Consider the following 16,688-nt stretch of genomic DNA (forward strand, 5'->3'; position numbering starts at 1 on the left):
CTTGATAAAAAAGGGCTTTTAACTGGGTAGCAAAGCTTTCATTCCAGAGTGATAAAACAAAGAGGTCCCATGCGCTATTGTCATTGACGGATTCACCCTTTAACCTCTAGTTTCAACACTGTTTTCCTTGTATCTGATTGATGAGTGTAACAACATGAAACCATCACTGACCATATTGTTGATTTACTGATGGAAGTATTTTTCCTTGTACTGGGAATTTCCTATAATGTATTTTTCCACAAGCCCATTCCACAGGCCTCCTGGGGACTCAGCAGCAGCAGTGGCTTTATTCTTCCTCTCCAGAACGGTGACTTTCAACATTCAGAAGCAGGTACTCAGCACATCTGTATCATCCCCATCTTCAGCACTGTGCAGACCCCCATTGCAAACTCCACCCCTCCTCTTACTGATAGGATATAAGGACTTACGTATATAAACTCTTCCGCAAGGCAAACGGACAGTTTGTGACCACACCAGGATTGCTGCCTATGTATTTATAGGCATAAAGGCAAAGGCTTCATTCAGATAATGGCAAATAAACTGTGCATACACATATACACATTGCATTTATTGAGTAATGATATAATCCTGATACATAACCCTGATATGTAACTTACCCACATCAGCAGGACATACAACCAATGTAACCCAAGTTAAGATTCACTTCTGGTTTTTGAGGTAGCACAAAAAAATAGTTATCACTGCACTTCAGAATAAGTCAGGAGAGTGCCTCTTTACTTAGTTGAGATCAGAACTGCCACAACCCTTTTACTAAGAAATGTGAGGAAATGATACACCACAAGGAAAGGTAAGGGTACAAATGTGTTGTCTAAGAAAAGATGGTTACAGAGTACAAACGCAACCCGCATGATGAGAAGCTGGGCTTTCTCAGGTGATGACAGCACACAGGCAGATCAGATGGTGCCAATCTGCAGTGCAGCTGGGGCCAGAAGACAACTAAAATTCTACTAAGAAAGTGGAAAATTATTTGGGAATGAAAATAAAAGTTATGTAACAGTGGAGTTTAGAGGAAGGCAGGCCAGGAAACTGAACAAGTTTCCAAGAGTCAGTGAGAGCTGAAATACCAACTCTGCTCAGCATCTTTGACAGCTTCCACTACAGCTTGCTCTTAGGGATGTCTGAGTCCATCAAGTGTTGCCAGAAAAAGGCCTGTATCCTGCGCCATGCATCTTCTTGGGCTCTGGCATGCTCCCTCCACTGCCCTCCCCAATGCACAAAAATCCCAAGCACTTTGTGGATTGAAGCCTGGCACAGAGGTAAGTATGGTGGCTCCAAGAGATGCCCTGCTCCGGGATAGGAGCAAAACTCCACTTCCCGTCCACACTGCTGAAGGCGCTGAACAACATCCTGGCAATAGAGGTCACTTTTCCAGTTCATGTCATCCCGGCCAGACAGGAAGAGGAACTTGGCCGAGGACCTCTCCATGGGAATGCGGCAATTCCAAGTTGCTGGGTCCCTGTGATCATCTAGGACATCTGAAAAATCTACTAGGCCAGAATCATCACTGGTCTTCACCCTCCCCAGATTATATGGGTGGGTAGGAATAGTGAAGCCATCCCCCTTCAGGGGAATGAAAGAATTAAAACCGCTTCCAGATATGCTGACAACTGCCTTGATGCCAGGTAGAAATGTGGCCATGGAAAGGGCTAGATCGGCTCCTTTAGACAAGCCCAAAATGCCAATCCCAGTATCTTTCACCTGAAACACAGTTATGAAAACAACCATTACCAACCACTCCTCATTTCCTGGGCTGACAGAAGGTCTCCAGTTCTGCTTCCTCACCCCTTATCCGACTAACACCACCCATATTTTACCCCTCCCCTCCCTCTATTCATGTTATATCACTCCCATATCTATCCCTTTGCTGAGCCTCCAGAAGAGTGACTTTGAATTCAAAACTCTTCAGCATTTCTGCTCCTGTTGACCTCTGTAGACAAAGCCTCTTTGCTTCTTCCACATTCTGGCTACACACTTGCTCTCATTATTGTATTTTCTACTGCTGCCTTTGACCCCCGTTGATCTCTCCTCAGGTCCCCTTTGCAAAACCACTTTTTCATGGGTTTACTTGCATTATTTTCTTCCATGCCATTGTTTTTTTATACTCTCCTACAGCTGACCTGTTTTCTGTTTTGTCTTGGAACCAAAAGGTTCATCACACCTGAGGCTGAGTAAGCCATGTAACTATTTAAATCAACTCATTTCTGGTGAAGGCTCTTCATACTAGATTCAGTTTATGTGTGTCTTGTAAGATCCTCTGGAAGTTTCAGAGCTCTAGGAGGAACAAGACAAACAACCAAGGCTGAATTCTGCTCTCACACTGGCTACATTCCTGGTGTCTATGTTAGAGAATAAATAACGTTGTGGAATGAATACCACATTAAGTAGCATTCCATTCAGTTTAAATGCTACTTGACTGCTCTTGGTCTCTGTTGGCCTAGGTGTGATGATACACTGCTATAAAAGCACCTTTCTCATCCCACGTACTTGTCCTAATACAGCCCCAGCTTTTTAAGACATGGCACGCTCCCCACTGCTACAACTGTAAGGGATTCTGTTGTTAAAGTGGTTTAATATTGTCTTGTGAAACCTACTCAGAATCTAAAGCCTGTAGCATCTCAGAAACAGTAGAAAAAAAAAAACACTGGACTTTTTTTCCCTCTAAAATCTTGACAGATGTGAGTTTTAGTGGGAGGTGTCCCTGCCCATGGGCAGGGGGGTTGGAACTAGATGAACTTAAGGTCCTTTCCAACCCTAACTATTCTATGATTCCATGATTCTATGTAAAAGCAGGGGAAAAAATCAAGATGCCCTGCTTAAGCAGGAAGCTTTATGTATACTTAAAGGTCTTTTATGACCTTTATGAAGTTTTATATAAACTTAAAGACCATAAAACATAAAAAATCTTCAGATTTTTTAAGTAAATCTTAAGTTTTATCCTTCTACTTCAGGAACTGCCTTGATTCAACTTTACACTAAGACTGGTTTGCACAACGCTCTATGATGGTTACAACACACTGCAAAACAAGCTGTTCAACTACTTGAGGTTTTCATCTCTCAGATCATGCTGTCATTCAGATGACGCTGTCTCCTTATAGCATCTTAGATACTTAAGTGCATTTAGTGGCATATAGCATTCCAATTAGAAAATGAGAAAATAGTTTCCTACATGAAGATTACCATCATTAGTCTCTCACCTGCTGCTGCTGCTGCAAAAAGTTCATAGCTTCCTCAAAATAGCTCATTTCAAGAACATCTGGCACAGCAGGAAGATCTTCAAAGGCCATGTAAGCAAGAGCCAGAGTCATGAAACCTCTGCTAGCCAGGAGACTTGCTCTGTATTCAACAAGACCTCCTCCTGATCCATACAAATCGATAAGTCCAGGGAATGGACCAGGTCCTGCAATGAAAGGCATGTATATATATGATCCAAAAGTTTCTACAGTCATCCCTTCAGTAGTGCCCCCTCAGCACATATCAGGACAGTAGATATCAGAAGGAAAGCACCCTCTGAAACTTTCCACAGGGACTGTCATTCTCAGGCACACTCACAAACACTGTAAGGACACCAATTCAGGTATTTCTTCTCTCTCTTAGGAATTCACTATAGGAAGTTCACATTGGGCATCCTTCTTCCACCATGAATATCAGCGGACATTGGCCTAGATGTTCTGAGGCCATTGCAGACTGATGAACAAACAGCTTATTCAGAAGCTGTGCTGGCAGGTTTTCCTGGGGGGCAATACTTGGGTTATGAAATGCACCACAAATGCCAGCACTGGCTTATGCCAGCTCAGGGTTCAGTGTGATGCGGGTAACTACCCCTGGGCTTTCCAATTCTCCGCCTGCAGCCACAGGAATTTCTTGTCCTGCTGCTGCTCTGCCCATTCTTATATGCAGACTTCCCCTACAAGATTTGGTGTCACAGCAGCTGCCAGGGGACTTTTTATTCATTACAGAGCAAGATATTCTCATTTAAGTACTGCTCAAGGAGCATCAAGAGTTCAGGGCTCAGAGCAGCTTTATACAGGATCCAGTTTCAGCACTATCTCTGTAAAGAGTTGTGGAATATGGCACCTATTTAATTAAAGACCTTCCTTTTCCTCATGTGTCTCCTGTCTTCCTAAGTATCCCATGTGGTCAAGCTGCTCAACAAGGTAGATTTCTTTCTTTGTCTTTTCCTTATTCAAAGAGAGAGACAGAGACAGAGAGACAAGTCCAAAGCCTGCAGAAAGATCCATGGCAGCTGCTGGAGCAGCCTAGGCTCCAGTCCCTAGTCCAGCGCTCCCACCATGCCTCTTGATTCCTCACTCCACAGCCAGGGCTGTCACATTTCACAGCTCTGCTGAAGACCAGGGGCCTCTTTACCTTGTCAGCTAAACAGAAGAACTAAGAAATAAACACACTTCCCCAGAGCTCTCACAACAGAAGAGGTCCTGACCCTTCAGCCAGGAGACACCTTGTGTTACCAGTGCTGCCATCCCTGCATCCCTGCCCGCCTCAGCACTCGACCTGCCTGGGTAACAACCACTTTTCCCTCTGTGTGAGGATCCAAGCAGCTGGACCAAGTGCAGGTTGACAGAACCTTGAGCCGAGGCTTTGCTCTGGGTTGCTGAGCACATCCAGGGGCCATGGGGCACAGCATGTGGTGTCACACCTGGAAAACCAGAACGGCATTAAAACTCACCAGCAGGTAGGAAGAGGGTTGCTTTCAGACGGCCTTCTCTGACTGGAATCCTCTTCACACCCTCTCCTAAAAACCATCGTTCATTGGTGCATTTTCCCAGCAAGCAGCTCATGTCCCCGTGGCCCTCATACACTTCCAAGTCCACACAGTAAGGGGTCAGCACATTCCTCTTTGCCAGCCGCTTATAGCGCGCTTTAGACTGCAGAGACCACAGCAGCCCCATCGGCTCCACTCCTGAATAGCTGCCTCCCAGAGATGGGGAGCGGCTGAGGTCCAGTTCTCCGTTGCTCCCTGCTCTGTAGCGAGCATGAGCTTGGAACAGCTCCCCGCTCTCATCCAGCAGGCTGGCTCGGAGGGTGACCTCCTGCTGCGGCAGCAGACCTGCCACACAGATCTGCACGGGGTCATCGAACAGACACTTGGGGGAAGGCAGAACCATCACCCGCACCGCCATCCCAGCGCTGCTGGGGGAGAGGAGCTGCGCTTGGCTGGGGAGAGACACGGGCTGCGTGGAACACGATCGGCGGGAGTCAAGTCGCCTGCCGCTCCTCAGGCTTAAACTCTCTGCTCAAAGTCCAGGAGGCACGACCGTGACGTGCGGCTTCCTCCAGCCGGCGAGCACGGGCTGCTGGGAGACGTAGTTCAGAGCATGCCTTCCTCCAGGCACTGCCGTCGGGAGTGGCAGACCACCACCGCCTACTTCGCAGGCACAGGCTGTCATTTGATCCTTAGTTTTGATTAGAGAGACACTACGTTAAAAGCCCCAAAGTGACAAAATGAGATATTCAAATCACTCTTCCTCGCACGGTGGGAAAGTCCGGATTCCACTGCAGAACTGGTTTGGGCATCTTTGCCCAGTGAGCACAAATAAAATGGAGAGCCTGAAGTAATGCAGTATCTTAATGTAGCTGTGAAACAAAGCCTGCACTTAATGCCTCTGGAGTTTTCATCAATTTTTGGACAAGCATCACAAGGTAAAATGATGCTTTAAGCTTTATGTTTCTTTAAAAACAAAAGAAGCGGACAAAACAATTATGTATTTTTTCACAACAATCAATCTGTCTTAAGGGTATCTGCATTGTCCTAATTAATACATGGAAAACAAATTTCCCCCTATATCACCAATGTATGGAAGAACTGTTTGAAGATCTGATGACAAATACCATCTTTTGGGTTTCATAAACGACAATACTATGTTTTCGTAGTGTTTATGCACTTAACAGCCTCCTAGTCCTACCCTGCAGGTCTCAGACACACGAACAGTCTGATCCCATTATGTGGAAATACAAATGGGACTTAAGGCTGCAGAAACAGGCTCCTGATTCACACAACTCGCCTCATCAAGTATTAGGCAGCAATTAATGGCAAAAGAATAAACAATGAGCCTACAAGCTGCAGAATCACGTCATGCCAGGAGACAACGGGTGATGAGCACATTGACTGTACACCTGGCAAACAACTCTAAAATCACCACTCAGGATGCTACTTGACTTCTTTTGATGTAAGAGAAGGTGGCTACATTTAAAGTAACAGTGGAAATAAACAAAAACCAGCAATAAAATCATGTGGCTTAAGACAGAAAATAGCCAGCATTTACTTATGCATGTCCTCCTAGGTGTCCTCCAGCCACCACATCATTAGAAAAAAGAAAACAAGAAATTAGCATGGAAATAAGCTTTTAAGCTGACCTTTTATTGCAGGAGTTGTAATTTCACACCATCAAAACATCACAGCCACCAAACTTAGTGAATTACAGCTGGACAGGACTTTTGCCTTAAGTAGAATGCATGTGTTGGACTGATGCATCCTGATGATGATAGAGCTGATTCTTCTTTGTCCACTTGTGTTGTTACGAAAATCATCCATAGAGCTGAATAGTCATGGCTTCCATTTTGGGCTTTCCAAACCCTGGCTTGCCTCCCTTCAAATTTTATTTTGCTCACCACCACCGAGGCAACACGCAAAGACCTCAAAATGCTATTATCAAACCTTAAAGCCAAAAAATCTGGCCAGTTGATCTGGTCTCTGAAATCAAGCAAAAGAGACATCTGTTTGACAGACATTGTCGAAGACAATTTAACATTCAGCTCTTTTCCCTTTAATCACATTTGTACTCCAGTCACAGATGCTGATGACTGTATCACAGTAGGGATCACAAGCTCAAGTTTCCCACCTCTGCTATAGCCCTTTCACAGTTTTTGTGAGACAGTCTAGTAGTTGATAGTAGCTGTACTTAAGGTCATATTCCATGTCATACCAGTAATTCACTGAGGAGACAAGAAAAAGGAAAAACATTTCTAAGGCTAGAATGTAATGCTTTACAAATGTGTTCACAGGCTGGTTTACACAGTTCAGTTAGTACAGGCTTTTCATTACTGACTGAACATTGAAATGAGCAAATCTTTGACTACAGCCAAAAATAACATAAGCAAATATTAGAGGTCTTTAATACCGGCAATGCAACTCTGTCTTCACCCAAACTAGCTCAACTTCAGACTCTACTGGGGATTCCTTTGAGCAGAAGCTGGCAGAATGCTCAGAAACAGAAAATGTATGCTTCTATTTAGATCAAAAATACCAAATAAACTGAAAAGTTTAATATCTGATTAGGAACCTCTCTTCCTCTGAGTGTGTAAAGGATGGGAAATTCACCACTAATTCACAATGGTCATCAATTAGACAGTGCTTTAATTCTGCTTCTCATTCTAATTTGGATGTATGTCTCCTAGAAAAAACTAATCCAAGCAGTATAATATTGTACCAATGCCTTTTAGAGGAGCATATACTCTAGCTTCAGACATTCACTGGACCAGACCCAGAGAATCCTGGCTTTTCAAGTGTATACAAACTGTAGTGCAGTTAACAGACTAAAGGCCAAATAATGTCAACTCTTTGGCATTTCTGCTAGACAGAGGGGGAAAAGAGTGGCTGAAACAACTCTACTTTTCTCTGAAAGTCTTTAAGGACTGATGCAGCACTACTGGAAAAAGAGAATCAGAAATACTGCTTTAGTGATAGCTTGTCTTTTTATCACAGTATCACAAATACGTTATTCAAAATACTCTTCCTGGGCAGACAGGATTATTCCAGACACAGGACAGCAAAAAACTCTTCCTCAATCCTCATAAAACTTACAGGACCTAATGGTCAAACTCTCTCCACCATCCCCAGCCCTCCATTGGCACCAAATGATCAGTGCTTCAAATTCTGGGAATCTCTTGGGAAAGAAATGAAAAAGGTAGTAAGGGATGATAATAAATCCTACAAAGAGATTACAAGACTTTTGGTAAGTGCAGGGAATAGTAACACAAGCACAGGCTTATTAGCAAGGTAAGAGAGTTGGTTAGAGCAGATTCCAGCTCACATGACATCTTCTATGTTGTTTCTACATCCATGCCTAAAACTCATACACTTTCTGGTTTCCTTTTCTTCCCTCAGGTCCTGTTTTGCTGGTGTGATAATGGCACAAACAACATGCAGTTTCTTTGTGAAAGGTATGTAGATGAGCAATTTGCAGTTGGCAGGCTAGGCAGACAAACTGCTTAGCTCCATGTCATAAATAGAAACTGGATCATGATCACTGAATTAGCTATCCTTCTCCAGACTTGGCAGCTAGAAAGACTTTTTACTTCTGCTATATCCCTTGCCAACAATACTATGAATTATAAGCAGGACTGCAAGGAGGTAGCCCCAGGGCATCTGCCAAGACTGTTGTTTCCTCCTGAGGAGACGTAGATGACCTTAAGGGACCTTTGGGCCCAGTTACTCTTTGCTGTGGGATATCTAAGTGCATATCCACCACAGTTCAGAAAGGTATCTGGACATATTGTGTATTTTACCTGCTATACAGCCATGTGATTGCCGAACGTGATGGAACCAGAGAGAAGGCAGGTATAACATCTCACCAGCTCTCACTGTACACTGCAAAGGTTTTGCCTGAGCATATTCTGGATATTGTTTCAGATTTGGGTTCAAGGGGTCCAGGGGGATCCAAGGCACCTAAAAGCAAAACAGTATGTAGATGGTACTGACCCCCGCAAAAAATTCCAGCAAGCTTCCAGAAAAGCAACTGATCACCAAATCTAGTGAGTTACAAAACCTGTATTTTCCCTAGTAAAACATGTATAGCTACACAGCTTTCCACACTCAACTGGGAACAGGTTAAGGATGCAGAAATTTGCATCCTTCAGTGCCTCCTTCAATGAAGCATTTCTGATTTGGAAAAGGTGCTAAATGTCACGAAATGTCATGAAATTTCAGTCTTTGCATACTTTCAAAATACCCCCAGCCCCTTACATCACTTGGTGCTCCTGCATTTAGTACTTGAGTACTTTATGTGGAACTCTCTTTTTAGACATTCCTTTCTTCTAAAGAGGTAAATGGGGAGAGATTAGATACAAAAGGCTACCAAGTTTCTGTAAAATGCCTGTAGAGTTTCTGTAAAGTTACCAAGTTCTGTAAGTTCTGTAAAATATATATAGATCAATATATATTTGATCGATATGTTTTAATCAAATAAATATTGCTCCTAGCAAGAAAAAACAATTTATTAATTTCGACAGATATGTTTTATTGGTGATACTGCTGTACAGCAAAATCTAGCCCTGAGTAGAGGGCAAATAGAGCATGAAAGCAGAAGAGTCTACTGCAGTCTTAATGACATAAACTCCTTTATTGTTGATTCATTTAAAAGTCCTTTACCGGATCTATTTAAGTTTTGTGCACTGAAGACAGTTTTTGATATCAATGGTTTCAGGTGTGCAGTATATTTTCTTTCTGGAAGCTGGGTATCCTTTGCAAATAGTAAAATATCAGTGAAATATCTGGGCATTCTCCTTCCAGCAATGAAAGATTTCTAAATATCAATCAAAACCCTCCATTTGAGGTCTCAGCAGTGCCCCAAACTACCTTTACTTGTGTATTGACTGTGTTCTTTATATACTTTTTACCTTATCTGCACTCTTCTCATCCACAATTTCAAATGAGCCATCTTCTGATACCTGGTAGGTTGCTGGCTGATAGAGCTCTGGAACCACAGAAAGAATTAAATGACCCAACTCAAGAGTAGTACTTAGAGAAACTAATGGCAGGCTATGGCACACTTTCACCAAGTTGAAGAAAATCAAGACAAAACCATTTTCAACTTGCTGTCCTCACTGTCCTTTCCTTTGTCCATTTCAAATTTTACCTATTTTTTCATTAAGTCAGTCTGAATTCCTAATTGCCTTCCTATTTGGAATTCCAGCCTTCTTTCTTCACAGGAATTACTCTCCTCAAAACCATTTTACTCCTGGTCCTATTTTGTTACAGTAACTGCCTTGTTTCTCTTTCAGATGTCATAAATACATCCCTGATTTATGCATTGTACTGTATTCTGGCGTTTCTTCTTAGGTCAGTCTAGCAAGATAGCACTCACAAGAATTAGTGACTTGTTGCCAGCCTTTCACTTCTAATCTGATAGGGCTCATTAGCTCTTCTGATACTGCAGGCTGCTTTTATATCATTGCTTCAGCATATTTGCCTTTCTAAGCCTTCTACTGAGAGTTTCTCTCCAAACAGATGGAGTTTTTTTACTATACGCTATATATGTAAGCATTCTCTCTGTTCTATGTTCTAATGGTAACTTGTTTTACATATATTACTCATAGGACATACATGTATTTCATACATTCATGTACATATGACACCACCTCTCCTATGAAGAAAGGCTGAGACAGATGGGGTTGTTCAGCCTGGAAAAGACTCTGGGGAAACCTTATTGTGGCCTTTCAATATATAAAGGGGGCTCATAAAGAAAAGGGAAAGACTTTTTACCAAGGCCTATAGTAGCAGGACAAAGGGCAATGGTTTCAAACTGAGAGAGGCCAGAGTTAAATTGCATAAAGGGGGACATTTTTTACAATGAGGGTCATGAGGTGCTGGCACAGGTTGCCCAGAGAAGTTCTGGATGCCCCATCCCTGGCAGTGTTAAAGGTCAGGCTGGATGGAGCTTCAAGTAACCTGGTGTAGTGAATGGGAGGGGAGATGGAACTGGATGATCTTCAAGGTCCTTTCCAACCCAAACCACTCTAGGATTCTATGATTTCAAGGTTGTAAACAAAATAAAACCAGCATAAATAAAATACTGCAGCAGCACATGTACCTAGGCAAAATTACGTTAGTGTCATAGAGCACTCTGCATTCACTTAATCTGATGGTTTGAAAATCCAGGAATGGGAAGATAAAGTCTTATTTTATGAGGCATAAAGTTAAGCTGTCCATCTTCTAGATGACACTGCAACACAACAAATTCTCTATTACTGTGCACACAGGAAGGAAACATAAACAGAAAACAGGCACTGTGAAATATTGCTGCCATAAAAATCTCTTTTTTCATTTCTCCGGTTTTCAGAGATTCAGTTGTAACTTAAATATTTCATTAACTTACAACTTATCTTTCAGCTTCCCGCCTTTTTTCCTAGAGAAGAGAATAAGCAGGCAGGACCCAAAGCTGTTGAACATCAAAGATAGCATGCTACAATACTGACAAGGTACTTAATAATTTAAACATTCTAAAGCTGAAGAGACTGCCATGGGTATCAATGAACCTATTACTTTACAGGCCTGGAAAACTTGACCTCACACCACTTGTATGACAAACTACCTGCAGCATGAAATAGAAGAGATTTATCTTCACACTGTAAAGCATAACACTGCATAAACATCACAATGTTATCCCCGCTTGTTTTTTTTTGTACTTTTCAACATCTTACTCTCCCCCTTTCCAACCTCCAGACGTAACTGCACAGTAAATTATGTACCATATGGGATGAAGGGACGGTCACTCGGTGGATGCAGTAGAAAATATTTTTCTCCAGATATCACACAGTACAAGTTCTCATAATGATCTTTATGTACTAGGATTGAGAGAGAAAAAAAAAAAGAGATGTGGAGAAAGAGAGAAAAATCAGTGTTACTTTCTTCTCTACACCAGAAATTATAGCAAACAAAGTGCCAGCTTTTCCTTTTATTATCAGGCTGCTTCCTCCTCTTGCTGCCAGTGGGAGTGGAAATCAACAACATAATGTTGTAGCAAATTATTCAACAAAGCAAATCCTCAGTGCCTTGCATGACACAATGCCAGGTAGAGGCACTCAGAGACACAGCAGCAGAGGCTGCAGAAGTGCAGCAGAAAGAAAGAAAGAGTGTTGAACTGCCTTGTAAGAAAAAACACACAGTCCTACTGAGCCACCAACTCAAAACGAGCCCATTTAAACCCACACTGAAAGCACTCAAAAGACTTAGAATGCCAGACAATACATACAAGAGGTCACAGCAGCCGATTCCCCAAGCCAGAAATTCACAGCATCAGGCTTCTTCCCTGTATGGTTAGGGAATAGAGAAATGCCGTCAGCAAAAGAAAAGAATTTGAAATGTCACGTTTAAAAGTGTTTTTAAATAACTTTCTGCCAAATGCTGTCCTTTAACTTCTTTCATCATTATGCCTCATTTCATCGCAAATGGCATTCTGTGAGCAACTGCAGCCGCCTCCTACACTGGAAGCCACTGTAGCGTCCATCAGACTTCATGACACCGTATTATCCATCCCCAAACTGATGATTGCAACACTTTGTTTCCACATTCTGAATCCGTTAAGACTCAGCTCACCGAGAAACTGCATACAGTTGCAAAAAGAAGATGAGATCACAGTAAATCATTTTCACTGACATTTTAAGGAAAGCCATGCTGTAAAATAGAAACCAACTGAAGCAGAACAGGGCTTAACTAGAAACAAACATCTGTAATTTTATAAAGGGAGTAGGGCTGTGTGTTGTTTCAATCCTTTGTTATGCTACTTTCAGTAGCAACAGCATGAATCCAAGTAGAAACATGACTCTAAATCAGAGAAAAGCCTCTCTATGAAAAGAAGCGCTATTTGGCAATATCACCACATTGTTTCAGTTCCAATACACAACTGAGATACTGATTCTGAAGTAACCCAAACCCAAAATGTGGATCACTCTGTCTTCTACTCTCTAAGGGGATGAAACCAAACTGAGCTGTGGCATCCAGAAGAACAAGCATTCACCATGCACATGATTGTTTTAAAGCTCCATACAAAGTATGTACAGAATACAGGAGAAATAAGGTTACCAAGTGCCTCACTCATCCATGGTATGTCAGGCTGCACATCACAGACCAGTTCAGGGAACTCCTCAGTGAGGTTTGAACACTGCTTCTGCACATAGAATACGTTGGGAGAGGTCACTTTCTTCTCCACAATGTCCAAAAAGTCTGTGAAAGGCATTTGGCGCTCCTCTGGCATGACAAAGCGGTCCTGAAACACGGCATCTGCATAACCATTTGGTGTCACTGCCACACTCACTACCTTGGGACCTACTACCTCCCTGCAAAACAAATCAAAGGTTTGCAGCCACACCTGCACTTGGCCCATCTATTGGACACTGGTTACTTTACAAACACCACATTACATGGGCAGCAAAAACAAGAAGCCTTTTGTACTGTCTGGCAAGGACTCGGGGGTTTTGCTCCAACTGTTGCCTGCAGTCAGGGATACTGTAGTACCTTCAGCCTCTCTTACTCCTCTCCTAACAAGCAAGTTCACAAAGGAGCTCCCTCTTCCTCATCTTCAGCAACCCTATCTAGTTGAAGATGCTCCTGCTCATTGCAGGGGTGTTGGACTAGATGAGTTTTGAAGGTCCCTTCCAACCCAAACTATTTTATAATGATTCCATGATTCCTCTGTGCAGGCAGAGGGGCCTCTGCAGCCACTTAAAAAATCATGGCAAAGCTTGATATTCTGGGACCACTCAACCCAGCCAAATCCAGGTGGCCACATCAAAAGCAATTGAGGAAGAAGATATGGACACAGACTGATAGATACACACATCATGAGACTAACAGCCCTTAGCTCCGTAAGAGATTTAGCTTTAAATTTTCAGATTGAGGTTTAACCATAAATCCCCTTTAAAGAACTTTTCTTTCAAAAATTCAGTTATTGTTAAAAGTCTCATTGTTCAGTTTTGGTTTCTGTTTTTTAAACAATTAGTACTCAGTCAAAACCAAGTCAGCCTCTTCTTCTATTCTAGCACCACCACCCCACTCCAACTGGGGGGCTATAGGTTGGATGGGTTTCAATAGCCTGAGTGTATTGCTGCACAGTGAGAAACCCGTGCTTCTGCCTGCATGGGAGCCGCTCAGGACCAGGGTCTGCAGGAAGAAATTTACACAAATTGGGCAAGGCTGAATACATTCATACATAGAAGCAGCACAGAGGAATCTGAGCTAATCTTGCAGGTTAAAGCAAAGATCAACCACGGGCCTCCTACTGAGGTCAACCAAAGCTGGCCACGAGCACTGCCCCAAGGCTCCTTCATACCTGAGGTACGCTGAGGTCCATTTCCGCAGAGCCGGCCAGTGGCTGATGGCATTCTGAATTATACAAGGCTTATTCGGACTCACCCATTCCCGATAAAACTCCAGTGGGGTCGGAGGCCCATCAAGATAGGGTATGGACTCTGTCCACCCCAGCTCTGCGCAGGCAAACGACAAAGAGCTTTAGAGATCCTTAGAGAAGCACCCTTAGAGAAGCATCTCCTGCAAGCACACTAACAGGCTTCAAACCCCGCACCACAAGTGCTCCGTTCAAAGCAAGCCATGTCCTCCCAGCCCCAGAAACTGCTGTTAAACCCCAAAAGCCTTTAGGGAGGGTTTCAGGCCAGGTATATACATCAGGCACAGCTCATCCCACAGGCAGCCATGCTGTGGGCTGACAGGACAGTGGGTATGATATATATATGTCTTTCATAGGACACGTTACAGGAGATGCACATCTGACACAGATAATACCACAGGAGGGTATGTGGAAGCTGCAACAGCGTGCTGTTTTGCTGCTTCATACGTAGGAAATTAACCCGAAAGGCCCCTTTAGTTTCCTTTCGCAGCAGCCATTCTGCTGCTCCTTTACCTCAGAAACATTCGGCCGAGAACAGAGCAGGAGCGCGGCTGCTCCAGTTCAACCCATGCAGGCTCCGAGGCAGGGGAGACCGCGTTTTCCTTCCCACAGCGCAGCGGGGGCCCTGAGGATCGCCGAGGAGGCGGCAGGGCCAGGCCCCATCGCCCGCCGCTCCCTCTCGGCCGTTCCTCATCGCCTCCCCCCCTCACCCTTGGCCCACCCGCTCCCCGCCCGGCCCAGCGCTCACCGCGGGCCTCCCGCGGGAAGGCGGCCAGGCAGCCCCGGACGGCCCCCAGCGCCGCGGCCTCCGCCATGCCGCTGGGCCCCGGGGCGGAGCGACAGACCGCGGAGGAGGAGCTGCCGCCACCTCCTCCCTCCTTCCTTCCCTCTGCTCCTCCATCCCCCGAAGCACCCCCAGGGCGCTGTAGGTCGCGCAGCAAAACCGCATCTCGGTAACAAATGGTCACATTTTATTGAAACGTTTTAAGACAGGGAGTACAAATGAATACAGAGTTAAAAACAGCCCCCGGGGGAGCCTCACAGTGCAAAAAAACCCAACAAACGATTCGTAGTATTATTTCTTCCAACTAAAAAAAAAAAAAAAAAAAAAAAAAAAAAGGACATTTAAAGGATTATTTTACCTAAAGCCAAAAGTATAAAAACACACATTTATAAATAAAGGAAGGATTCTGTCTTTGTCTAAAGGGGTGAAGGAATGGGGTAGTGTTGGAGCACACGGTGCCTGCCTGGTGCCTCAGCCGCACACCAGGCATGCGGAGGGGACATGGCTTATTCCTAACGCTCCTGCCCCTGTAGGTTATCCCTACGGACATTATCCCTACGGACACAGCTGCCTCCATGCTATTCACACACACGATCCGAATATACGGGACGTGCTGGTCCCTATCCAGAGAAGGAAGAACCTGCTCAATAAGGGGCTGCGAGAACAACCTGTCTTTTCAATGAGGTTTGTGTCATGTAGTATCCTGGATGCTACACATCCGATGGGGTGGGGTGGGGGGAGACACCGCATACATGCATGAATTTACCAATGGTGTTTAAATACCTGTATTTTTTCCTTATATATAATTATATACATACTCTTTCTTCTTTAAAAAATTAGGTCTGTATGTTTCTACTCTCGGGAAGAGACGCCCCAATTCCTCTGAGTCACAACGGAGTCTGCAAAACGGGGCACTGGGGAAGGCGCTGCTCTAAAGCCTGCCCCAGCCATAAGCCTGGGAGGTCGCACGGAATGGAGAGGACAACCTGAGAGAGGAGGTGGGAGAAACACAAGACTCCCAGACACACAGCTCCTGGGTGCTACAAGGGATGAGGAGGAGGAAGGTGGTACCTGCCTGCAGCCCCAAGTAAAACAGAAAGAGTGTGCCGCCTTCTCAGCTTGCAGCCCTTCCTACTGCACCAGTTCGAGAGAGCCCAAGAGTGAACCCAGGGGTCCCACAGGCAAAGCAGTACTACTTACAAGATGGGAAACAAAAACCCAAAACCAACAACTACTGTCATTTTGACCAGGAATGTTGGGTTGGAGGGGACAAATGGATGTAAAGAGGACAGGCAGGTCCAAATTACTTCATCAGGCTTTATGTTAAACAAATAACTCATCTCAATAACATATCTGGTTGTGCCTAAGCTAACACCAACACAAATCAGTAAGAGGGATCACAACCTAGTAAGAGGGATAGACTCAAGCTTATTACCTCCTCCCACAAGCCTCTTCACTTCCCAGGCAGTTTTACCACTCAGTCTTTTCTCTACCTGGCCCAATGGACAGCCTGTGGTGAAACATATTCACAAGGTGCAACAAAATGTAACACATTTACGCTCTCTTTGTTCTGTAAACTAGAATTTTCAGGAGTATTTCCTACTGCCAGCAATAGGAAGCTATCAGGGAAGAGTAAGTTGGATCTGTCTCAGAATATAAAGAGCAACACTTACCTCCTCACCACATGTTATTAGCACCAGCATCTCCTTTACAGGACTTCTCCTACTAAATTCATAACATCCAAG

The 16,688-nt window shown here is 44.0% G+C and overlaps 1 protein-coding gene across 2 annotated transcripts; it reads right to left on the minus strand.

Moving 5' to 3' along the window:
• Nucleotides 1–1,116: 1,116 nt before the first annotated feature.
• Nucleotides 1,117–15,975, minus strand: JMJD7 (jumonji domain containing 7; the record flags this gene model as incomplete). 2 transcript variants are annotated; one of them, XM_080618867.1, is made up of 9 exons in its annotated part: nt 14,908–15,975; nt 14,085–14,238; nt 12,839–13,092; nt 12,009–12,065; nt 11,506–11,601; nt 9,655–9,731; nt 8,545–8,704; nt 6,394–6,972; nt 5,172–5,432 (listed from the first exon to the last, which is right to left on the minus strand). In XM_080618867.1, the coding sequence occupies exons 1-8, from the start codon at nt 14,972–14,974 to the stop codon at nt 6,884–6,886; spliced, it is 954 nt and encodes a 317-aa protein (XP_080474993.1). In that variant the 5' UTR covers nt 14,975–15,975. The 2 variants fall into 2 exon arrangements, with proteins under 2 accessions (XP_080474994.1, XP_080474993.1); XM_080618868.1 differs by lacking the exons at nt 8,545–8,704; nt 9,655–9,731; nt 11,506–11,601; ... (2 more) ...; nt 14,085–14,238; nt 14,908–15,975 and adding exons at nt 1,117–1,719; nt 3,216–3,418 and having other exon boundaries at nt 4,706–5,432; nt 6,394–6,992.
• Between the last annotated feature and the right edge of the window lie 713 nt (nt 15,976–16,688).

This window comes from Psittacula echo (assembly GCF_963264785.1).
Source record: "Psittacula echo genome assembly, chromosome: 5".
Classification (NCBI taxonomy): Eukaryota; Metazoa; Chordata; class Aves; order Psittaciformes; family Psittacidae; genus Psittacula; species Psittacula echo.